At 39.0% G+C, this 26,036-nt stretch overlaps 1 protein-coding gene and 1 pseudogene across 2 annotated transcripts; one reads left to right on the top strand and one right to left on the bottom strand.

The window, feature by feature from the left end:
- The first annotated feature begins 6,713 nt into the window (after nt 1-6,713).
- LOC128628842 (splicing factor Cactin-like) lies at nt 6,714-8,463 on the top strand (annotated as a pseudogene).
- A 65-nt stretch (nt 8,464-8,528) lies between these two features.
- On the bottom strand, nt 8,529-23,406 carry LOC128628841 (semaphorin-4E-like). 2 transcript variants are annotated; one of them, XM_053673801.1, is made up of 15 exons: nt 23,294-23,406; nt 21,903-22,148; nt 21,279-21,424; nt 20,540-20,602; nt 19,502-19,600; nt 19,255-19,354; nt 18,874-18,984; nt 18,527-18,678; nt 16,265-16,437; nt 14,464-14,620; nt 13,790-14,012; nt 13,517-13,632; nt 10,781-10,950; nt 9,516-9,568; nt 8,529-9,317 (listed from the first exon to the last, which is right to left on the bottom strand). In XM_053673801.1, the coding sequence occupies exons 2-15, from the start codon at nt 22,009-22,011 to the stop codon at nt 8,725-8,727; spliced, it is 2,265 nt and encodes a 754-aa protein (XP_053529776.1). In that variant the 5' UTR covers nt 22,012-22,148; nt 23,294-23,406; the 3' UTR covers nt 8,529-8,724. The 2 variants fall into 2 exon arrangements, with proteins under 2 accessions (XP_053529776.1, XP_053529777.1); XM_053673802.1 differs by having other exon boundaries at nt 10,781-10,944.
- Nucleotides 23,407-26,036: the final 2,630 nt, after the last annotated feature.

Raw genomic sequence — 26,036 nt, 5'->3', positions numbered from 1 at the left:
CATGAACATAGAAAATAAGATGCAGGCTGGTGGCTTGAACCTGGACATCGGTTACTGGGAGAGCCTGCTGCAGCAGGTGCGAGTCTACATGGCACGGGCAAGGTACGAGTCTTCTACTAGTAGCGTACATGAGATGCTGTATGATGCTTATGATACATGCCTCACTGATTGTATGCTGTGTGTTACTTCTGTGTTGTGTAGACTGAGGGAGAGGCATCAGGAAGTCCTCAGGCAGAAACGCTATAAGCTGAAGTAGGAGCAGGGGGTGGAAAGCGAACCACTCTTCCCCATTATCAAAGAGGAACCCGAGGCTGAGAATCCAGTGTGAGATCCAGTTCCAGTCTTGGTTAGGACTGACAATAATAATAATCTAGCTTTGTGTCTATTTCAGTAATTTATTAAGTATTCCATCCATCCATCCATCTTCAACCGCTTACTCCTTCCCAAGGTCGCGGGGGAACCTGGAGCCTGAAGCATCGGGCAAAAGGCGGGGTACACCCTGGACAGGGTGCCAGTCCATCCCAGATTTGTTAAGTATTATTTTCATTATTTAAGTTTCGTCATTTTAATATTTTCTACAATAATTATATTTCTACAATACAGTGGTACTCTTTACTGAACAATATTTTAATTAGTACGTATTCATTAACTATATACAGTATGTGTGAGCATTCAATAATGAGTATTCATATATTTCATCTTAATTATGCATTATTTATTTATGTTAATGTGCAGGTATATTTATTAATTGTCTTCCCGCATGATGATCCAAGATGGCGGCGCACACAGTTGCTGCGGCTCACGGCTCTCCTTTCCAGTGCTCTTTTTCGTTGTTTTTGTATTATTTCTTTATTATTTGTTTGAGCATTATCGGTTCCACGAACATCCGCTATACAAGTCAGAACCTTATGGATATTGGGGATCAACACCGCATACCTATTACGAGAATGTTTCATCACACGCACAACATCCCAGACGACATAGCGAGATTGCCGGGCTCTCCGTGGATTGTTGTCACATGCAAACTGACTGCTTGAACCACCACTTGCATCCTCAACACCGACAGAATGTTCTGCTTCAGGTATAAGCCCAGTCTTTCCAAAACACGAGAGAATCTTCACATCTAGTGAAAGCGTCCTTCCACTAGTTGCATCCTTTAAGATTTTCTCACGACTGGAAACCTCTGGGGTTTCTGAGCCCTTGGAGTGCAAGAGTTCTTTGTTTGGTTCACTGGAAGTGGAAATTCTTGCTTTATCTTTGTTCTTCTGCTTCCCAGAGTCGGCTCCTGGTCGTTGTTTCAGCCTTTCCCTCGCTTTTTGCTTGATCTTTTCCAAGTGTTTCTTACGCCACTGCTCAATCTCCTGATCCTTCAGGCTAAACATTTGTTCAAAGCTGGTCTGCATGAGGTCATCATTAACCAATCTTTTCACTTTGGGATGGGTTTCCTTTTGTGCAGAGGAGGCTTTGGATTTGGACCTGTCCAACTCTGACTCAACAGGCCTTGCTTTACCGAGTTTGCTGTCCCTACTCTGCTGTGACCTCTCTTTATCCTTGTCCTTTTCCTTGTGCCGCTCTTTTTCAGATTCTCGGACCTTCGTGGGTAGCCGTTTATCATTTCTCTCTCTAGAGCTCTTCTCTGTGGTCTCTAGCTGATTGTGATCAACCAAGTTACCAGTTAGAGGCCTGTCTTCTACCTCCTCTTTAACACAAGGACTTGGAAGAGAGTCTTCAGGCTTCCGTAACAAGTTAAGACTTTCTGTCCAGTCATCATTTTCAGCTCCTTTCCAGTCCTTTCCTCCTTGAGCATCTTTATATGCCACCTCTTTCTTCTCTTTTTTTATGAGTTTGTGTTTCTGTCGCTCGTCTTTTTGTTTTCTCTCCTTAATGCTGTTGCAGATTGAGTGTTTGTCTTTTAAAGTGGCCTTTTCTTCTTTAATTGGTGATGAGTCAAGGGACTTCTGAGGAGAGCAACTGCCTGGTGTCTCACATTTCCCTTTAAGTTCTTCATTCTCATCACTTTTGAAGAAATTCTCCTTCCAAAATTCTCGATCAAACTGCATGTTCCTATGTCCATCTTTCCGTAGTTCTTTCTGGCGATGCCAATTCCTCTCAGACTCGTAGTCTTTCCTGCACTTGTCCTCCTTGTGTTTTAGCTTATGCTTCTTGACAACCTTACCATCTTTGTCAGCCTTCCTGAAGGCTCCTTCAGAGCCATCCATACTGTTGCTTAAACTGGCATCTTTAAAAGAGCTGGAGCTTCGGTCATCTCCTTCCAAGCTGTGTTCCTTATAGTGATGTTTGCTTTTGTCCTTGTGCATACAGCTCTTACTGCTGGAACCTTCTGTGTAGTCTGAATCTGTGTAGTGGTTATACTTGACACTATCCATATTGCAGGATCCATCTCCAATGGAGACAAAAGTCTTATCATTTTCCTGTTTTAATGGAGTCATCTGCTTGTCAGTTTGGCTGTAATTGAGCTTTGGGGATTTCACAGCCGACAAGTGAAAGAGATGCACTGACGAATCGTCCTCTGGGCTGAAGGACATTTTGAAAGAGTATTCCTCTTGAACACTTTTATCAGAGTTGTCAGACACTGTCGCTGTAGAAAAAAGAAGAGACTTGCTGTTTTCTTTAATGTCCTCTTGAACCTCTTGATTTTCCTTGTTTTTGCTTTGGCTCTTATTCTTCTTCTTGTTCGCTTTAACTTTTTCTGATGCCATTAGGGTTAAGCTTTCTCTTTTTGTCCTGCTTTCTGTTTTGTGAGTATCGTTGCAGAGTGACCTGGTCGGTGAACACTTTCGTTCTGATGGAGCCTCCATTTCATTGTTGGAGCTATCTGAACTGCTGTAGAGGACTCGGGATGACTTTGGCTTTTTTAATTTGCAGGATGATGTTGTCTGATCACTCTTGTTGGTCTGTTTGGGTGTGTAATGGTTCTTTTCCTCCTTCTTTTTCTGACGTGTTTCTCGTCTCAGGATGTATCTGTCATTTAGGGCCTTGCTCAGGTCTTCCTCCTCTTCCTCGTCCTTGAACTCATACACATCCACACCAGACACTAAAGATGTGGCCTTTGCTGTGGTCGATTTGCCATCAGAGTCCATTTCGGTGTCTGAGTACTTCATATTCTCATCTACACTGGAGCGGTTGACTGACGGAGGGTCCTCAGAGTCTACAACATGTAGCAGGAACATAATCAATAAACAAATATTCAACTTTTAGATAAAAAAGTGGCATTATGTATTGCATTAAGTATTATGTATAAGCATGCAATAGCAAAACCCACAGATAATGAACCGACCAAAACTGAGCAAGACATGCTATATGGCCAAAAGTTTGTGGACACCTGACCATCACATCCATATATGCTTGGTGAACATCCTATTCCAGATTTAGCCCCAACACCCTTTGTTGTTGTTATAATAACCTCCACTCTTCTGGAAGGCTTTCCACTAGATTTTGGAGCGTGGCATTCAGCTACAAGAGCTTTAGTGAGGTAAGGCACTGACGTTGGGCGGTGAGGTGGCCTGAGGTACACTCAGCATTCCAGTTCATCCCAAAGCTGTTCAACTGGGTTGAGGTCAGGGTTCTGTGCAAGTCACTCAAGTTCTTACAACCTTGGTAAACCATGTCTTCATGGACCACCCTCCCTTTGTGCACAGGGGCATTATCATGCTGGAACAGGTTTAGACCCCCTAGTTCCAGTGAAGGGAAATCTTAATGGTACAACATACAAAGACACCTTATACAATTCTGTGCTTCCAATTTTGTTGCAACAGTTTGGGGAAAACCCATATATAGGTGAGGTGTCAAACCTTTGGCAATGTAGTGTAGATTTGAAGAGCTGTCATCTGGGTCAGACAATAGGATCTCCCCCTTTAGTAACTGCTGTTGTCGGGTCCAGAAGGCGGCGCAGACGGAGGAGGGAAAGGAAGCAAAAGCGGGGATGCAGGTCTGGTATTATGCTAAGGCTAAGAAAACAACCACACAAGCCACCTTTACCGAGCCTGTTTCTCTCCAATGCCAGATCCCTAGTGAATAATATCGACAACTTGGAATTACAACTAGCTGGAAATCGCTACGTTCGCGACTGCTATGTTTTGATTATTACTGAAACCTGGCTTCATCCGAGGATACCCGATGCTAGCATGCAGCTAGCAGATCGTACTATGCTTCGCTGGGACAGGACTGAGGACTCCGGTAAGAGCAGAGGGGGGGGGGGGGGGGGGGGGGGGGGCTCTGTATGTATGTGCATGAGAATTGGTGTAACAACGGAACAATGATAGACAAACATTGTTCCCCTGACCTCGAGTACATGTCCTTAAGATGTCGGCCCTTTTTTCTACCAAGAGAGCTAACGGTGGTGATTATCACGGCTGTGTATATTCCACCTGATGCCAATGTGAACACGGCGCTCTCTCTCCTGTTGAACACCATAAACGAGCAGCAGCGGGCTTACCCCGACGGTGTTCACATAATTGCAGGAGACTTTAATAAGGCGAACTTGAAGACTGTACTCCCGAAATTCTATCAACATGTTAAGTGTTTTACTGGAGGGGAGAACACTTTGGATCATGTTTACTCCAACATTAAGCACGCGTATAGAGCCATACCTCTCCCCCACCTCGGCCAATCAGACCATCTCTCCCTCCTGCTCTCCCCTGCCTACACCCCCCTCAGACGCAGTGTCAAGACCACTATAAAGACTGTTACCACCTGGCCTGATGATGCATTCTGCAAACTACAGGACTGCTTCGAACAGACAGACTGGGATTTGTTTGAACATCAAGAGCTAGAAACATTAACAGGAACGGTACTGGACTACATCAAGTTCTGTATCGGAAATGTGACTGTGGGAAAAAACATCTGGGTTTTCCAAAACCAGAAACCATGGATGACCAAACAGGTCTGCACACTACTCAAAGCCCGCGACGCTGCCTTCAGGTCTGGTAATAGAGCTCTGTACAGAGCTGCCCATGCCAACCTGAAAGGCGGTATTAAGGAAGCTAAGGCGGCCTATAAGAGGAGCATAGAGTCCCACCTGTCCAGCAAAAATAAACGGGAAGTGTGGCAGGGCATACAGAACATCACGAACTACAGAGGCCGTGAGGCGACAACAGGAGACCTGAGTGCGATTCTGGCAGAAGAGCTAAATTGCTTCTTTGCTCGCTTTGAAACATCACAACAACAGCACTCATCTGCTCCAGCCCCACCTCCACCCTCATCTGGCCCCCGTACCAGTCCAGCCCTGCCTCCATCCCCTTCTGGTTCCTGCACCACTCTACTTACTGTGAGGGAACACGATGTTAGACGGATGTTTCTGGCAGTGAACCCCAGGAAGGCTGCTGGCCCAGACGGTGTACCTGGTAACGTGCTCAGATCATGTGCCCACCAGCTTGCCCACATCTTTACCAGAATTTTCAATCTCTCCCTGGCCCAAGCAGTCATCCCGTCCTGCCTAAAATCAGCCACAATCATTCCGGTGCCAAAGAAGTCGCCCACCACTAGCCTGAATGATTATCGTCCTGTAGCCCTCACTCCAGTTATCATGAAGTGCTTTGAGAGATTGGTTCTTCAGCACATCAAGGACTACCTCCCCCCAGATTTCGATCCTTTTCAATTTGCTTATCGTGCAAACAGATCCACAGAGGATGCTATCGCCGTAGCTGTCCACTACGTGTTGAGACATCTAGAGCAGCAACAGAGCTACATACGGATGCTTTTTGTGGATTACAGTTCGGCTTTTAATACAATAATTCCGGACATTCTCGTCACCAAATTGGTCACCCTTGGCCTCCCCCGCCTCACGTGTGCCTGGATAAAGGACTTTCTCACCAACCGGTTCCAGACAGTGAGACTCGGGCCCCACCTCTCCTCCACTCGCACGGTGAGCACAGGTTCTCCACAGGGCTGTGTGTTGAGCCCCCTCCTGTACTGTCTCTACACATATGACTGTAGACCAGTCTACAACAACAATCTTATCATCAAGTTTGCTGACGACACCACAGTGGTCGGACTTATCTCAAAAGGAGAGGAGGCAGCCTACAGAGAGGAAGTCCTAAACTTGGCAGCCTGGTGTTCAAAGAACAACCTGACTCTAAACACCAAGAAAACCAAGGAACTTATTGTAGACTTCAGAAAACACAACACGGAGCTGGCCCCCCTCTTCATTAATGGTGAGTGTGTGGAGAAGGTCCACACCGTCCGGTTTCTTGGCGTCCTTATCTCTGCAAACATCTCCTGGACGGACAACATCACAGCGGTTATCAAGAAGGCTCAAACGCGGCTACACTTCCTGAGGGTTCTCAGGAAGTACAATCTGGACTCCAATCTGCTGCTGATCTTCTACCGCTCGTCCGTCGAGAGCTTGCTGACATACTGTATCACGGTGTGGTACGGTAGCTGCACCGCAGCAGACAGGGAGAGGCTTCAGAGGGTAGTAAGAGCAGTGCAGAAGATCATTGGCTGCCCTCTCCCCTCCCTGATGGATATTTACACTTCCCGTTGCCTCAGCAGAGGAAAAACTATCATTAAGGACAGTTCTCACCCTGGCTTTGATCTGTTCAATCTGTTGCCCTCAGGGAGACGTTACAGGTGCATCAAAACAAGGACTAGTAGATTTAAGAATAGTTTCTTCCCGAAAGCTATTACCATGATAAACAAACACATGTACTGAGTCCACAGCATATGTATATATTGTCTCAAAAACATTTCATAGTACCTCCCCCATCCACCCCAATATCTATCTATCTTGCATATCTATCTTGCATATATTGTATATCTTGTTTATTTATTTTGTTTATTTATCTTGTTTATTTATCTGTGTATTATCTGTTTATTCTTCTTGTGAATTGAATGTATATGTTTGCATGGAACAAAAAGGAGTGGCTCTTAATTTCATTGTACATATGTATAGTGACAATAAAAAAAAAAGGCATTCATTCATAATTAATACACACACGCAGTGTCATTCATTTATATATTCATTTGAAGTGTATACATCAAGTATAAAATATGTATTTCATAAATGACTTCTTTCTTCACATACGTCTATCTACTCGACACGCACGTCGTGGATGCTGAGGAAGACCTCCAACGCCTACGACTCGCAGCTGCAGGTCACGGGTATGTACATGAAACCTGAGCTCTTTGAACTGAAATGAAGGCTGGAATAATGACGAATTGGTCAGATGTGTGTGTCATGTCACGTACTCTGTGCACCTCATATATACATCTGCTCTATTGCAGCAGTTGGACTTGTTCAGACTCGGATTAAGTTTGACGTAAATTTAACATCAGCTATGACACCTTTGGTGTCTGATATTTGCTTCTTTAGTTTTGCAATGCAGTGTTCTAAATCTTCAAAAACTTCATCATTAAGCTCTAATTGTGTGCAATCTGATTACAAATCGAGTGTTGAAACAAATTTATTAATTAGTATTAGCTAATTATTCTGGTTGTCCAGGATGTCTTCCTTAATAACATTACAGCACTCTAGTGTGGATTGCATTCCTACATTATTACCTAGTATTTTATTCCTGACACAATTAACACTCGCGTCCTTCTGTCTTTACGCTAGATTTGTCATCTGAAGTGTGATGATTTAAATATATATATATATATATATATATATATATATATATATATATATATATATATATAGTTTCCCTTCAGGCGACGCCAGCGAGAGTGCAGAAGACGCGTTTGTGCGACGTGCAAAAGAGGGCATGGGGGGTGACGAGGCCCAGTTCAGCGTAGAGATGCCCCTGACTGGGAAAATGTACATGTGGGCTGACAAGTACCGGCCACGCAAACCTCGCTTCTTCAATCGCGTGCACACAGGCTTCGAGTGGAACAAGTACAACAAGACGCACTACAACTTCGACAACTCGCAACCCAAAATCGTCCAGGGTTATAAGTTCAACATCTTCTACCCGGACCTGATCGACAAGCGCTCCACCCCGCAGTACTGCAGTACATCGCGTTCAAGATCGTCAACCGCGAATGGGAGTACTCGCATCGACACGGCTTCCGCTGCCAGTTCGCCAACGGCATCTTCCAGCTGTGTTTTCATTTCAAGCGCTATCGCTACAGGAGATGAGGGGCTGACGCTCAAGTTTGAAGACATCTGGACGGTTACGTGATGGATCTTTGTGAATTCTACTTATGTTAAATTTCAACTTGTAGTGCTGCATTTTCAGAATAATGTTCTGTATGAAGTGGATGTAAAACCGTGATGTTGCGTAAATAAAAATTATCTTTACACCAGGCCTCGTGAGAATAAGAGTAATTTGAAAGAAACGGGTGAACATATGAGAACATCGGCCCCTGTACTGAAAGTGATGGAAAAGCAAATTCTGTATTTTTTTTGGTATTGTATAACCGATCGATTATTCTCAAATGATCATATTCCAGTGTTTGTCTTTCTATGATTTTGCAATAATAAAAATCTTTTCTTAACTTGTTCTTGCTGCCTCTGTAAGATGGATTATATTATAAAATCTTTCCCTCTGACTTTTTTTATTTGTCACATGCACTAAGAATCATGGTTCTGTACACAGAAAAAATGACAAATCATACATTCACAGCTTCATTTAATCCAAAAACAAATAAATTCATCACATAACGTTAGAGGTGAGGGGGTTGACATTGCACACAATGAGTAATAAGAGAGGCGAAAATGTTCTCCAATCTCCAATGTTCTCAAAGATGTGCATAGGGTCCTCACTAGACAATGTTGTCTCCATTATGCTGGCTTCCAGTACTGGGGAGTTCAGTTATTCTGTCATGATTATTATTACTGTTACTGCTGCATCCTACTGATGCTGCTTTATTTCTGTCTACTATTTGCAGTGGCTCCTGAAAGCCAGACATAGGCTGTGGTCTTTCCACAGCTTTATTGAAGCATCTCAGCACAGGACAATTCCCTTGGTAGAAGTTCCATATTAAAAGCGCCACTAATAACAGTGATATGATGATGACCATAGCCCTGAGGATCAAGGGGGTGTTCAGCTGTTCCTGCACCAGTGCCAGGACTGAAGGATGCCCCATGTAGTTCCCCAGTCTCAGCTCATACGTAACAGTTTGAATGACGTAGTCTTTGCCATTGGAGGACTCTACAGAGGTGCAGGTGTAGTGGCCGGCGTCGCTGTCCGAGGCATTGAGGATGAACAGGCTGTTGTGTTGAATGTGGTACATGTTGGAGTTTTCAACTGGGTGATCATTTACACGCCACTGCACTTGGGCGAGGTTTGATGCCGGCTGGCACGGCAGCCTGACCACGTTACCCGGGTAGAAGGTTTTAATGGTCTTGGTGCTCTCTGTAACACAAACCGCATCTCGATTCAGTCATTTTAATTTTACTTCATTTCTAATTTTTATTTACTACTTGAGTCACAATGGACTTGAACCAGATCTGCTGCATGTATGTTCACACATACAGTCAATGAAGAAGTTCATTAAGACTTTTTAGTGTAAATACTGTACTAGTGGATATAAAAATCAATCCGTTAACATACCGACTGCAGGACAATGTGTAGCATGTCCATCTCTCAGACTCTGAACCACTTTACTTCAGGAGAAAAAGAAAACACAGAGACATGACAGAAAATCCAATATATCTAACATTCCCACTTCACACATAGGCTCTAGTACAGTCAGTACAATATGTTAGACAACAGTACTGTTTAATTCTTGATTCAGAAGGTGATTAATTTTCTATAGCAGCAAATGACAGTAGTGCTAACTGCAAGGAACATCACAGGTTTATATGAATGTGGATATTCGAATACGCTACTGTTTCTATAGTAACGGCATATTCACAGGGACTGGTATGGCAGGCACTCTACATAATCCAATTCAGTAAACAGTTTAAATGAAAAAAAAAACAGGTAGTATATGTGTCATTATTTAATAAATAAAAACATTAATAATTGATGATACTTTCTTTCTTTAAGGAGTCTCCAGTGTCAGCTCATTGTAACTGTCAGAGGTAAAGCTATCACTTTTATTTATTTATTTATTTCATTGGGGGGGGGGGGGGGGGGGGGTTGTTTATCGCTGCTGTAACATAACAAGAGCTAACTTGTTTAGCGGATATTACACAACATTAAATGTAACTAAGATTGGCTAAAAGTATGATGACATCCTTTAATAAATGGAAAATTAGCTTTTAGTTGTTGTTTTTTTTTGCACCAAATCAAAGGAACAAATTACAAGAGGTATTGAAATTAGACCAGTGTGTGTCAGTAGATCAAATTAAGTGTATGATGATATGGTTGCAGTACAGTGATCCTGCTTTGGTTGATTTGCAGACATGTTAGTTATTATTTGGACTTTTTCTTCATTTTATTGTTATTGTTGTTATTACATATGGTTTATGCTCCTTTTCTCTGACTGTCGGCTAGTATGACTGTGAACTCAGGGCATTGCTGTAAAAAAGCTTTATGCTCAGTCAATTTGTCCCTGAATAAACACTGGTAATTAATTAATAAATTAAATATACAAATTGTTATCATTGTCACATTGCTGTGGTGTAAAAGGAATAAGACTGTTGTAGGATAAACTTCAGGCCGCATCCCACCATCCCATTGTTTCTATTCATGTTTTACTATAACAAAATCACACGACATCATGATTAATTCCTTGATTAATTCCTTACAACACTACATTACAGCATACGAGTAGTTATTTCTATAAAGCTGCTTTGGGACAACGTCCATTGTTAAAAGCACTATACAAATAAAACTGAATTGAATTGAATTGAGTAGTGTATGCTCAGTACCTGTGTGTATCTGGGTCAATGCTGTTTATAGCAATGCAGCTGCTAGTGTTGAGGTTCCAGCCGCAGTAGGGGTCTCTGGCCAGCACACAGTCTATACAGGAGATGTAATGGTCGCATGCGCTAAGCGACATCTGCACCGCTGCCTCGTTTGAGCCTGCATACAGCTGACCCTGACAAAATATGTGCACCAGTTATTGAAATGAGGGTCAAACAAAAACTGAATCAAACTCAAACTGAATCTAACGCTGTTAAGTAGAAACAATTAAATGAATCGGATGAGTACTGGGATAAATCACAATAAGAAAGTCATTAAGCAATGATATACAGTTATTTTATGCTATACTAGTGTGATTGATGATGGCACAAAATTCATATTTTAGGTGTGCATGTTCCATGAAATATGTTCAATATGAGTAAATATGAGCAATCCACTCAAGAAACACATTTCATAAGATATTCTCCCAAACTAAATAAGTTTCTCGAACTGTTTATTCCCTTACTAATCATACCTGTACGTGGTTCATCCCCACTCTGTTGTCACAAAATTGGAAGCAGACAATTGTCTAGAATGTCTCTGTATGCTGAAACATTTGCTCACTTTACTGGAACAAAGGGGCTCCAAACCTGTTTGAGCATGACAATGTCTCTGCACACAATGTGAGCTCTATGAAGACACTATTTGCCAAGGTTGGAGTGGAAAAACTTGAAAGGCCTGCACAGAGCCCCGACCTCAACCCCTCTGAACACCATTGGCATTAATTTTGAACGCAGACTGTGTCCCAGGCCTGCTCGCCCAAGATCAGAACCCAATCTATAGTAGTAATGCTCTTGTGGCTGCATGGGCACAGCCATGCTCCAAAATCTAGTGGAAAGATTCCCAGAGGAAGGAAATTTATTTAAAAAGTAGGAGGGGACTAAATCTGGAATGGGCTGTTCAACAAGCACATATGAGAGTTATGGTAAAGCGTTCACACACTATTGGCCGTATAGTGTATAGTGACTCATAAATATGAGTCCATGCAGGATTTCAAACATTTTTTTTGTGTGATTGTTTTGCCAAAAATACTTGATCTTGCTGCGGCTTTTGTTCAAAATTTTGTGATATTTTTGCGGAAGACTACTTGAATTGGTGAAATTGCAATCGCACAAACTTGTTTTGCACGGTCTTTCGCAGTGATGTTTGCTGACAAATGAGATTTTTTAGCTGCGCTCATGTGTGACGCACATGAATCGAAGAGGGCTTAGGCTGTGGTAATTTTGAAAAATATTGTGGAGTTTGCTTGATTTTGCTTTCATTTCTGCAATTGCAAAATCTTGGAAGGACTGATAAACTGTTCATGCAGATTGGTGCCATAAAAAAATTATTTCTGGCGGTTTAATTTTTCAGAGGTTATAGCATTTACATATTACTGGCAGAGAGAGACAACACCACCAGGAATCAGCCACATGAGCAAACGTAAAAGAACTGAATGTATAACAAAGCTAAAAATTAAAAATGAAAACTGTTTTTGTGTAGCACAAATCAGCATAAATAAATTATACTAATGTGGCTAAAAAGAATTTCTTTAAATTGTAGACATTACAATCTCAAAACCCAAACCAACATAAATCAGCACAAACAGAAACTTGTATTGAATATTTATGTTCAGTGTTATTTGTAATTTGTTCATGCAATTGAAGAGGGTTTATATACAGTTTATATACAATTTGCTGAGAATTATCTACATGGATACATCTACAACTATAAAAAATAATCAAATAAACAAATAAATTATATATATATATATATATATATATATATATATAAATTCATTTTTTTATTTTTAAAAAAAGCAGCTACACATATACCATAGCACAGCGTTAGTAGCAGCTTTGCTAAAAACTTGCTAATAACATATTTCGCTTAGAGCTCAGCTAAGATAAATATCGGTGAACTGAATTGAAATATAAATTTGCTAAACTTAAGAAGAGCTTGCTATGAACCCTAAATGGCTTTCCATTGGCTATATATTGCCATTACATTCAGTCCTGTGTTGTACAGGTATACAGGTATGTTTCTAATATGCCTCGCTGATCATTCACAGTTGCTAGCAGGACAGTTTAGCGTAAAACGGGAAGTCGGAGTGAAAGAATCATGAGAAAATCTGGTGGCGATTATACTGGGAAAACTAAAGTTCAGATTTATTTTGAAACACAAGTCATAATCTTAAATTCCTCTGGGAACATAAACATCCCACAACAGTATTAACTGTAAAATGTTTTTTTTTTTTTTTTTTAAAACTAGCTTAGCGATAATCCCCAAACTAACTTACCTAACACTAGAGAAAAGATCCCCACAGAAACAAAGCAGAAATAGTTAGGTAACATTAGAAAAAAATTCACAACAGATGTAGCTAGTTAATGAATTTTTGTTACATAAGGCAAGGTGAGGCAAGGTGAGGCAAAATTGTTCACTTATCCACAAGAAAATAGGAGCCTCATTCTTTGCTCAATACAACCAGAAGATACTCTGTCAATATGTACAGTACAATATCCCCATCCCTGCCATTATGAACATTAAAACAGGATGTAGCATGACAACTAAACAACTTTAACCAACATCCAGTCCTGAAACAAACCTCAGTCCACCATTTCAAAGCACCCAGCACCCAGGTTCAAAAACAACTTATAACCTATAAACACTTGGTGTAGCTTCAGAGAGGAGAAAATCAAACGTAAAAGTGTTCTGAGGCTTACCATGGTGTTGGAGAGGCGCAGTATCTTCACTGGCTCTGAATGCTTAAACAGCTGCACCTCTTCTATTATCACCATCTTTCCGTCATAGTTGACTGCTTTCAGTACTGAACCGCTTGCTGTTATAAATACACATTTGATTTGTTAATGCTTATGTAGTGTAAAGCACTAGAATTTGCTGTCCTGGATGTATTTAAGTGTGTTTTGGTTAGATTATTGTAACAGAAAATGTATCAATCTTGATAAAATGATGTAAAATGTAAATTAAATGATTACCTGTGCCTATAAACATAACCTGATGGGTGGTCCCATCCAGGGCAGTAGTGCTGGCCACTACGATCCGTGTAAACGCAGCTCCTTTCTTCACCAGCAGGGGTTGCTGAGAAGATGGTTTCACTGCTTCATCCATCAGTGGCTTTTCTCTCACAAACAGAAGGGTTTTATCAGGCAGGTCCAAGGACGTGGAAATCATTTTCTTCCTTGCATCATTGTTAATACACTAGACACACCACAGAGAGAGAGCGCAACAGATAACATATAAATAACTCGGACATAACATCTTCATAGCTAACCAGGTATGGAGTTATACAAAATAGCACAAGTAATATGGCAAACAAAATTGTAATTTGTTACAATAATTATAATCTCCTCCTGAAATTTTAGAGTTTATCTAACATCTTACCCAACTAACATTATCCAACGTGTTACTTAGGTGAATTCATAAACTATATTTATACTTTTATACTTAACATATTCTGTAGGAAGAAAGGCAGTAAGTACAAATACAAGTTGTTTTAGGGTGCAAGTCCCTGTGTAAGTTACAATACTATGGAAATGATAACAAGAGCATTAATTTAACCCTTACAACTGGAACTATTGTTCATTTTCTGTTTGGTTTCTTTTTCCATCACTGTACTGTTGCAGAATAAATTGATAAATGTTGAACTCACAGCTCCGGGACGAGGGTCAGGCACATCTCCGTAGTATGTCACCCATTTATTAAAAACAGATCTGTCGTTGTACAGCGTTTTGAACCTGCCTTCAGAGAACACTTCCCTGATGCTGTGTATACTGTAGGTGCACACTGCAGAGTACTGCAACGCGTCCCTGTCAGTCAAATCACAGCAATGAAACAAGTGTATTAGGAAGGAGATTCATAAAACTATTTCTAATTATGTGTTCTGGAATATGCTGGAAAATTTTCTAAACAAGTTCTTTATTGGTATTTTTTTCCTTTAACTGGCTGTGATATCTTAGAAGTTAAAAAAAATAACAGGAAACAATATTGAAACAATTACTGGGTTTACATTGCAATCCAATTTGAAATGAAGGTAGGTTTTGACTCCCTTAAATAATTTAGTCCTCACCTCATTGCATCATGTAATCTCAAAAAGTGAATACATTAAACAGCATAGTAAAACACAAAAATAACACGGTTTCTGAGGCAACTGTATCCATGATTGAATTTGACTGACATCATTCACACTTTCACATTTTTGCGTATTAAACCAAATAATAATTCTCACATACTGCATATTAGGAGGCTCGGTACTTAGTATACATTTGAGGCCAGAGGTTTACATACACCTTGATGAATCGGCAAAATTTAATCATTTAATATTGTTTAAAGATCTTTTTTTTTTTTTTTTTTTTTTTTTTAAACATTTAGTCCTGCCCTTCAGAAGCTACATAAGATATTTACATGTTTCCCAGAAGACAAAATAGTAACAATTTACACTGATCATCCTGCTGCCTTCTGGGGCATCAGTGAACATTTGCACCTTTTGTAATAGCTGTGTACGAGTCCCTCAGTCATCCTCCGTGTGAAAAGATGGATCTCAAAATCATATAGCCCGTGTTGGAAAGGGGTCAAATATACAGAAGGTGCTAGAAAACCAAAGAATATGCAGGACCTGGAGGATTTTTCTGGAGAACAGTGGGCAGTTTAACTGCTCAGGACATACAAGGGACTTATGAACAATTATCACAAAACATAAAAACAGTCATGGATCATCCAGGTAATGAGAGTTACACAGTATTAAGAATCAAGCGTATCTAAACTTTTGAACTGGTTCATTTGTGTAAATTCAGTTATTACTGTGTCTTGTGGACTATAGGCAAACATCTGTTATGTGAAATAGTTTATTCAGGGCAGGACTAAATAAAAAACTAAATGCAATTTTTACGATACCACTTATTATTTTTATTATTATTATTTTTGAATTATTAACATTTTGCAGATTCTTCAAAGTGTATGTAAAGTTATGACCTCAACTGTACACTGGTGGATGCAATATATAGACGGCAAGGTGGTGCAGCATTGCCATGTCACAGCACATCAAATCTCCCGGTTTGATCCTGTGCTCGGGTTACAGTTTGTATGGAGATTCTCTGCATGGTCTCTCAAATGTGCCCGTTTCCTCCAGTTTTGTCCCACCTCTCAAAAACATGCTGGTACATTATTAGCTACACTAAATTGCCATAAATGACTAGAAATTCCAGTGAGATGTAAAAGCCTTTTAGGTTACCCATGTGATCTAACCACCTTGACCCTCCAGTGACCTTGAGGCTGATCTAATACAAGTGGTAAAGTGTTTAAGTCCTCCATTTTAGGGCTTAATTTCCACTGTGTGTGCAGTGATGGACTGGTACTGAACCACAATTGTGATTACATTCAAAATCATGAACTGTTTCAAAATGGTGATTTTTGCAGGGTCTTTTGCTACCAGGTTTGAACTGAAATATACTCACATCTGAGGAGTGAAGACTCCGTAGAACACACAGGTTGTCCAGCTGCCTGGGCAGAAGAGGAACACATCCTGTATGATGTAAGGAAGTCTGGTTTGAAGGACAGGACAGTCCAGGGGAGCCTTTAGGAACGATGTCCACTTCCTGTGCAGTGTCCACTGTCCTCCCATATCCCCCTAGCAAGGAGAGGGAATGAGAAAAATTGATATAATGTTGCACCCCCCCCCCCCCCCCCCCCCCCCCCCGCAAAACATTTATTTATTTAGTGTTTTACATTATAAAATGTAACCAAATATTTATTGGAAAAGTATTGTTCTATGGGCAGATAATATTTCAAATTTTAAGCATTTATTTATCGAAAGAAGCAAAAGTATCTGCCAATAGAATAAGAAAATGGATTCTATTGCTGTATAAAAACATCAAAAGCAGGCTGAATAATCTTATAATATTTAATTTATAATTATCTTAAAATAAAAATGTTAGCAATTGAAAACATCTTGAATATGGGTAAATTTATCTAAAATATTTTTGTTTTTGCAGTGCAGACAATATGGCAGTAGGAATGTGGTCTTGTTGGTTGGAATGGAAATGAACATAGTTGGTGGTTTTGTTTAGAGCAAAGGGTAAAATGTTTACTCAGTCGTCAGGAGTTCATGAGTTTGAAAGTTGACAAAGCCATTCATGGTCAGGAGTCTGAGATAACTCCGGTTATATAATAGGTTATATGTATGGTTATCCACAAGTCTACACTAACTGTCTGATAGATCATGTACTGTCATGGGAAAAAGAAAGTGCAGACTTCTTCAGTTGTATGTTTTTATTGATCAGGGACTACATAGCAATTATGTGGTCCCGAACACTTCTATAAACAAGCACAAATAATCTCAGGTGACAACAAACAGAAAACCACAGCAGATTTCAATATGTAGTCATTTTTTCCAAAAGATAAACCAACATGTAGAACCAATTTAGCAATAGCATGAAGTAAACATTTTCTGTAGGAGTTTATCAGTCTCTCATGTTGTTTTGGAGAAATTTCTGCCCACTGTTCTTTACATACATTGTTTTTTGAGGGCATTTGTTTATGCACAGCTCTCTTAAGATCCTGCCACAAAATCTCAATGGGTTTGAGGACTGGACTTTGACTTGGCAGCTCCAACACCTCGATTTTTTTCTTCTTTAGCCATTCAGATGTCAAGTTTCTTTTGAGCATGGGATCATTGTCATTTTGCATAACCCAAGTTTGGCTGCTAGACAGATGACCATGCTTGACAGTCGGTATGAGCTGTTTTATAGTGATATGCTGTGTTTGGTTTTCACCAAACATGGTGCTGTGCATAATGACCAAACATCTCCACCTGGGCCGCAACAGTCCAAAGGATATTGTTCCAGAACTTTTTTGGTTTGTTTAGATGCAATTTTGCAAACCTAAGTCACACTATTCATTTATACATATTCTTTTAGGAGAAAAGGGGCTTTTTCCTAGCCACCCTGCCATGAAAGCCAAATTTGTTCAGTCTTTTTCTGAATGTGCTGTCATGAACATAAATATTTTATGTCTTGGTTTTTTCTTTGTATCTCTGAGCATTAAACAGTCTGTCATTGGAATGAATTTGCTGGGCGGCCCACTCCTGGGAAGATTGGCGACTATCTTGAAGGTTCTCTATTTGTAAACAATCCTTCTCACTGTAGAATGATGAATTTCAAATTGTTTGGAGATGGCCTTATAACCCTTCCCAGATTGATGAGCAGCAACAGTTGCTTCTCTGAAGTCATGGCTGATGTCCTTTCTCCTTGACACGATGCAGACACACACCTGAGTGCTTCAGAACACCAAACTGCCAAAAGTTCTGCATTTACGTAGGTAGCCACACTTCTTGATGATTAACAAATCATTTGCATTTATTTAGTAACACCGGGCTGCTAAAAACACTCTTAATAATTGTCATTAAGATCTAGGAAGAGTGTACTTATATTTTCCCACCTGGTTTCTGAATGTTGGTTTACTTCTTTGGGGGAAAAATGACTACATATTGAAATCTGTTGTGGTTATTTGTTTGTTTATGAAAGTTGGGGAGGACCACACAATTGTTATTTAGGCCCTGATGAATAAAAGCATAGAATTCAATAAAAAAAGCGTACTTTCTTTTTGCCATGACTGTATATGAAAGAAGACAGTTAGTGCTCTCCCCTAAGCATATTCAGCTGTCCTAAGGATGTTGCATGAACAGTTAGAAAAGCTGTTGTGTGTGATGGGGAAAGTACCTTACAGACGCGGGCCACTCTCGACACGTCCAGCTTATTGTAGGAGTCGTACTCCATAGCTGTTTCACTAAAGAAGAGGTAAATCTTGTCATCATCCCCCTCTGGGTTTTCCTTTCCTTCAGCCACGTACTTCATGCCAATGAATTGGGGTTCTGAAATCACAGAACTAATCAGTGATACTCAATCTTAAGCTGAGTAGAAGAATCGCAAGTTCAAAGAATTAAAGACTGTCACAACTAAACTAGATGCAAACTAGAAGTTTTAATTTATGCACAGGAAATGGTTTAATTTCAACTCCAAAATCTTCCAGTTCCAAAATATGTGTGTGTATACACACACATTCTTACCACTGAGCCAGGAAGAGTAGTAATCAGTTCGTATAGTTTTATTAGAGCTTCGCATCACAACCGGTTGAGAGCCCAGGAAATTAATAGATGTAGCAGAGTACAGCTCTCCATCTAAATGATAACCAGAATGGTAATTTTATTAGAAAATTATGATGATAGCATTGGGCTACTTTTCTTTAAAACAATCAAAATTATTATATCAGCTGTTATGAGCAGCATCTGTATTAAAGTGGATGGACATTTATAATGAATATATGAATGCATTTATTAATCTGGAATAAAAGTTAGCGACTATAATAATTAAATAACTCACTAACTGAACATTGTGTTCTTTGGTATGTTACATCATGGAGCAGTTACATTTAAGAGAGAAGCACCTACCAACAAATTCAGAGGCGTATCTCTGGAAAGGATCAAATGGACACTTTCCCTTCCCCTTATGCTGTTTACTTTCCAGAGTCAGGTTACCCTCTGTATAAGACTGGAAGACAGAGCACAGCAAAGGCTACATGAAACATTTCCATGGTGTGGTAAAATACAACAACACATTCACAAAGACTGAGACTTTAATGTCTACAATAATATAACAATGATATTTTGCAGTGAAATAATGTGAGAAATTACTCACCATATAATCACAAGTTGGACTGAAAGCATAGGTACCACACACATACATCCTGCCGTCTGGCATTTTATGAAGGATCCGGATATAGTTGTGACACTCAGTCTAGAAAAGTAATAACAGGAAATAGAGTCCAGTGAATTATGACAATCAGGACTGTCAGAAAACAGAGATTCAGTTCATTCCAGACTAGTTCATAGAACAACACAAGACAGGAGAATAATGTGGAATAATTTCATGGGTTAGGTTAGGACTCACTGAAGACGAGTTGCACATCATTTTATACGACCAAGTTTATCTGATAGTATACCTGTTTCTAATCAGACGGTCTGTCAGTAATAATGTTTATTTTACATACAATACTCACTAATAGACTCTTTCCGAAAGACATTTTATGTTTAATGCACAAAAGTCCTGAAGCTAACCAATGCTAGATAGAAACATGACCTTGGGGGGTGTAGAAAACTTCATTCTTAGTCGTCTTAAAACTCAGATTGTAAGGCTAGTTCTTTACTGTATTAGGAAATGTATAATTTGTTACCGATATTTGAGTCATGTGAAAAAATAAGTACACCCCATGGAATTTATTTTTTTTTTGACATATGGACAAGCACTCGTTTGATTCTCTTTGAAACAGTGCCTATAAATAAAGGAGATATACTATCAAAAGAGACATAACATTGACATTTTGTAGTAATTTTAACAATTTAAATGAACAAATAAAAAAACAAAAACAAATCAGTCACATGGAAAAAGTAAGTACACCCCTACATTTATCACACCTTCAATTCCATAAAATAAGAATCAGGGTGTTCAAGTTACCCTGGATAATGGTGCTGTGCTAAATGTGAATAGAAACAAAAGGCAGTCAAAAGGTATTAAACTCCAGTTTTAGTCAGCCTTGATCATGGCATGCACTATGTGACACAAAATGCATAACCTCAACATTCAATCTAACAAAACCACCGGATGGAACCATCCCAGGTTTTGTCTGAATAATTTACTTATAATTTTTAGGGCACCAAAAAAAAAAAAAGACCTCACCTCCAAATTTTTCCCTGTGTATGAACACATCTTCTTGTTGTCTGGAGACACGTCCCACTTTACCTACGAAAGAGATAAACAGTTTATTTCTCCTCTGATATGGCATTAAATAAGTACAGTACAGGTGAAAATGTACTACTAGCAGAGTCCTATAATAATAATAATAATAATAATAATAATAATAATAATAATAATAATAATAATAAATAAATAAATAAACAAATAAATAAATAATAATAATAACGTAAAAAACAGATAATGAAAAAAGTGTACTCAAAAATATTAGTGAAACAAATATATAATAAATTATAGCAGTGACAAAAAGAGAAAATATATAAATATATAAACAATACAATATATAAAAATAGAATAAATGTGTGAAACTAAAATAATAATGCAACTATTAAAATAATGTAAAAGTAACGTACAATGTAATGTAAGAGTAATCCAATAATAAACAACAGTCTATTACAATGTTTTTGTAACTGTTGTTGTTTTTTTAATCAGTGACAGTAACGTGCTTGGTACATAAAATGAAGATGTTGCTTCATGGCTTTCATAGTGGAATCTGAAAAGGGCTTTAGACAAAAGTTGGAAAACATTTTGAGATGTAGGTGCTCTACTATTAAGTGATTTAAAAACTAGCAAAAAAATTTATAGAACTCTAAATGAAATGATTGCTGCCCGAGCATTGTGAACAAGATTTAAATAAATAATGGGAAAATAAAATTGTCCTTACCATAGCCTTCTTGTGTGTGATGTTAGTGAGGTCCAAGGCAAAGATGGCCTCTCGAGCTCCCAGGATGAGCACACCAATGTCTTCCCTCAGGAGCATGGTGGAGTAGTTCCACACTCCCTCCTCTCGAAAAACATGTCCTCTGTTACCTAGCAACAGCAGAACAGGCTTTTAGTGCCCAGTGTGGTGGAGTAGCTATTGGAAAGGAAGACTTGTGCTGATCGTAATAAAGAAGAGTGCAAAGAAGTGAAGTAGAAGTAAGACTTGGTGATTCATTTGGAGAAAATAGTGTATCGTTGGTTAATCAGGAACTCAGTAATGCGTTGTGTTATTCATATATGCACTACTGATATCATGAAGGCTGCGATGTTCAAATTCTTTAAAATGTGTTAAAAATATATATTTTTATTACATACTGTGAGGATCTTCTATCTTTCCAGTAAGAGATTGTGTGCGATTTAACAAAAGTAAGAATTTTAAATCAACAATTTTTAACCATATGACTTCAACAGCTCATCAACATGCTTTTTATTTTAATGCAAGGCTTATCACAGTAATATTGTGCAGCAATGTTGTGCAGCCAAGTTGCAAAAAAAAAAAAAGACAAAAAAAGACAAAGACACTTACTGTTCAGAGTAACTGTTTTGCGTGGTGTGCTGTACAAAGGCCCAACCTGGCCAGAAGTCAATATGGCTGTCCCAAAAAAACACAGGATGAGGAGGAACAACATGTCCATAGCTCTTCAAGTCTCTGTTACAGCACAAGCTCAGCCTCACTATGTTACTTCTCTTTTACAGTCAACAACGAGATATATAGCTTGGTTTAATTCATGTAGGATGCCTCTTCAAAGAACAAGGAACCATGTGAAGCCATCTGGGAAATTCGAGAGACAAAGAGAGATTAAAGAGAAAAAAAGTGCATAAGAAGCAGCAATAATTCTGTTAAACTGCTATAGTGATGTACATGTGGCTTCAAAAAGCTCCTTCTGCACAGGCCATACGTTATAGAGGCTGGTACTGGATGTAGCAAAAGCACATGTGTCAAAAGCCACTGGTTGGTTGGTTTAAGTAGCACATCAGGTGCATGTCACTTCAACTTCTGAGGCAAAATGACCCATTTTAATTCTTAACTAAATGTGAAACTATACTATTTTTTCCCCCAACATGAAGCGTTAAGTGCTTCGATTAGGGTCATTCCATCTCAAGTGGTCCAATGCAGGTTGCTTGACCATTTTTAATTTTCCAATTTTTTTTTCTCCATTGATTATCTCTATGTATTAGCATTGCAAAACCACCAGTTTTTTTTGAAAATTTTTATTTTACTTGGTTTAACTGCAGTGGCCATCTTTGTGTCATGGCACACAGATTTTGGTCATACAGTTGTTTTCAAAAACCTGAATATCTCGGCTCAGGATGGCCCTAGCTCCTTGGGACAAAAACTGATCTCTAGAGTACATTACAAGGTACATGTTCATATAAACATTCAGCACATTCTTGTTCCTTAGACTTAGAACTTAAGTCCAAATGTAATGCTCAAGATTGCTTACAGTTCCACGTTTAGGGTCAATTTATAATAAGAAGGGTTCAGGTCTTGTCTTAATTTTTTTTAGGGGGTACCTAGGTAACCTGAAAAATATTTCAGGTTTGAGACTTCTCTCTCTCCATTTTTTTATGAGGGCGAGAAATCGCAATGTAAAAAAAAAATCCCTTCATTTGCAGGTTGAATATCTCCTATGGGGGACTAAAAAAGAACCAGAAATTTTCACACAAATAAGTCCTCTATAGAAGCATTCTGCTGTAAAAATGGTGAGTTTGAGATTTACAGAGCTAGTGGTAGTAGAAATCTGGGGAAAAGCCTACTTTACTCATACAGTTTGAGAAATGAACAGATGTAATAGAGCGTTTCATATATATAGTAGTGTTCAGCACAAGCGCTTCAGAGCGCTCTCATTATTCTATCCTGCTTTATTCTATCCTGTATTAACCATCTTTCTGTAATAAACCTCTTTTTTTTTTTACCTTCAGAGGAAGAGTCTGTGAGTGTTGTTTAATTTCCACGATAATTTGAAGAATCTCCTTGCTTGGCTGCGAGTCTTTCAGCTTTTCTGGACAACAAGCAAATCGGAGGATCACTGACTGCTAGGAATCATCAAGAATTTAGAATTAGAAAATTAGAATTTTATGATGTCATTGTGTATCGCTGTCTGTGTGGAAAGGAGTCAATGATTTAGAATTTTATGAGGTCATCGTGTATTGCTGTCTGTGTGGAAGAGAGTCAATGATATAAGAAATGCGTGTATTATATTGAGAGAGGTATTACATGTTGTAGACTGAAGACATTTGGGTTTGAGATCAAAAGATGAAATGAGAGTTTACATTTTTTTCCCCCTGGTATTTATATGTAGACATGTTAAACAACATAGAACATAGCACATTTTGTATCAGACCACCCAATTTGTAGGCAAGCCAAAATATTGGACCGTGACTGGCAGGTGTTTCTTGTTACCCAAGTGTGTCATGTTAGATTGATTGTTGAAACAATAAATAGCTCTGAACATCTACTCTTGGTTTTAGCCTTCAGTTTAACCTGTAAAGAGTGCATTTGTTGTTAAAAAGGATAAACCAACATGAAGATCAGAGAGCTGTCTATGGTGAGCCATTTTGAAGCTGAGAAAAGTGGGAAAATCAGAGGCATTGCACAAACATTGGGCATAGCTAATGCAACAATTTGGAATGTCCTGACAAAGAAAGAAACCACTGGTGTAGTCAGCAACAGACACCAGATTGGTCGGCCAAGGAAATTAACAAGTGCTGATGACATTGTGAAACATTGTGATAGCTGTGAAGAAAAACCCCAAAACAACATTCAGTGACATAACCAACAACCTCCACAGGGCAGGGGTGAAGGTATTACAATACACAAGCCAGATTGGAATTCACAAAGAAATACAGAAATGAGCCACAAAAGTTCTGGAGCCAAGATTTACCTCTACCAAAGTGATGGAAAGGCCAAAGTGTGGCAAAAGAAAGGATCCGCTCATGATCCAAAACATACAAGCTCATGTGTGAAACGTGGTGTCATGGCTTGGACTTGCATGCTGCTTCTGGAACAGGTTCACTGATCTTTATTCATGATGTAACTCATGATGGTAGTAACAGAAGGAATTCAGAAGTTTACAGGAACATTTTGTCTGCCAATTTACAGAGAAATTAATTAAAATTTAGGAACTTTATCATGCAGCAAGACAAAGATCCAAAAACACACAGCCAACTGAACAATGGACTTTATCAGGGGGAAGGTAGAAGGTTTTAGACTGGCCATGTCAATCAGTTGAACATGCAATCCTCTACTTGATGAGGAGACTGAAGGGAGAAACCAATTCATTATGATTACATGATATAATTGCAGTATATATAATTATAGTAACATGAATATAAGTATTGTTAGTTGTTGTGGGAGTGGATATAATATATGTACTAGTGGCAGGTGGCAGCATCTCTCTTCCCAACCTCCGACCCTCATGTAGGGGATTGTGCCAGTTCCTACGCCCTGTCAGTATGCCCACAAACTGGCTTTCCTGATTGGTCAGAGCATCCACAGAGAGCCCAACATCAACCTGGATGAGTTGTTCTATTATCTGTGAAAGGACACGCGTCACCGTCTGGCAGTTACTCAGCAACTTGTGTTGATTATTAATGTTAATGTGTTGATTAATGTTTCTAGTTTTGGGACATTTACATCCCATCAAGCATGACTTCTTTTTTCTTTTCTTTTTTTAAAATTATTTTTATTTAGAAACATAAAAATTGAGAAATAGCTGTTTTTTGGTAAAATGCAATGTAATTTGTCACAATTTGGTTTTATTTCACCTGTTAATTTTGTTCTTTGGTTAACTGTTTAAGTTCAATAAATATGGCAAAATATTTATGGTTAAGGATGGTTATAAATATGGTTAAATAAATATTGCTTGTAGAGCGTGTACAGCATTTCCTCACGTACCAATTTTTCACAGTGCCAGATTAGTTATCTAGGATTCTTTTTAACATTGCTCTAACTAGTTCAAGTCGGATTTGTGCATAAACAGGACCGGTTTCTGAGCAGTCTAAAACCCCTAACATTTATGAAGTATACAATACCATTTGTTTTTTTGTATCTTTTTTACATTTACACTGAATGAAGAATAAGTAGTAGTACCTCATGGACCATAAAAGTGAATTGAGTGGAGACATTCAGACAATAGGTGGGCAAACCACTTTTATTTGATGATGCACAACAAACACATTAAAGGGAATCAACATGCCAAGATGCTTTCTAAAACTTTACATTTTTAATCCCATGTGAATTAAGTGGGGAATGCAAGTTTTTTTTTTCTGAAAACCTAAACAAGATTTTGATCTCGATCACTGCTATTTTTATTGCCCAACACTATAACACAACACTAAGTTTATAGCATCAGGTGACCTGATTAAACTCTAAAACCTCCTGTCCATCACCCAAATCAATATAAATAGTATACTGTCCAATTATTAAAACCTTTAACTGAGTTCAGCGAGCTAATTACATTTTTATACTCGCTATGATATTGTGTAACTGAAATAATTAGCTAAGTTCTCCAGGGAGATAACATACAGTTGTAACAGAGTTTGTTAGTTGGTAGGCTAATCATGATTTAGTGTAAAACCAGTAGCCAGGGTTGTTAAAGTGACCTTAAAGGTGTAGAACAATGTCGTATGTAACTTTAGAGACAATCCCTTAATTTCC

The sequence above is a fragment of the Ictalurus punctatus genome, chromosome 20 (genome assembly GCF_001660625.3).
Source record: "Ictalurus punctatus breed USDA103 chromosome 20, Coco_2.0, whole genome shotgun sequence".
NCBI lineage: Eukaryota > Metazoa > Chordata > Actinopteri > Siluriformes > Ictaluridae > Ictalurus > Ictalurus punctatus.
This window is presented reverse-complemented; position numbering and strand designations above follow the sequence as displayed.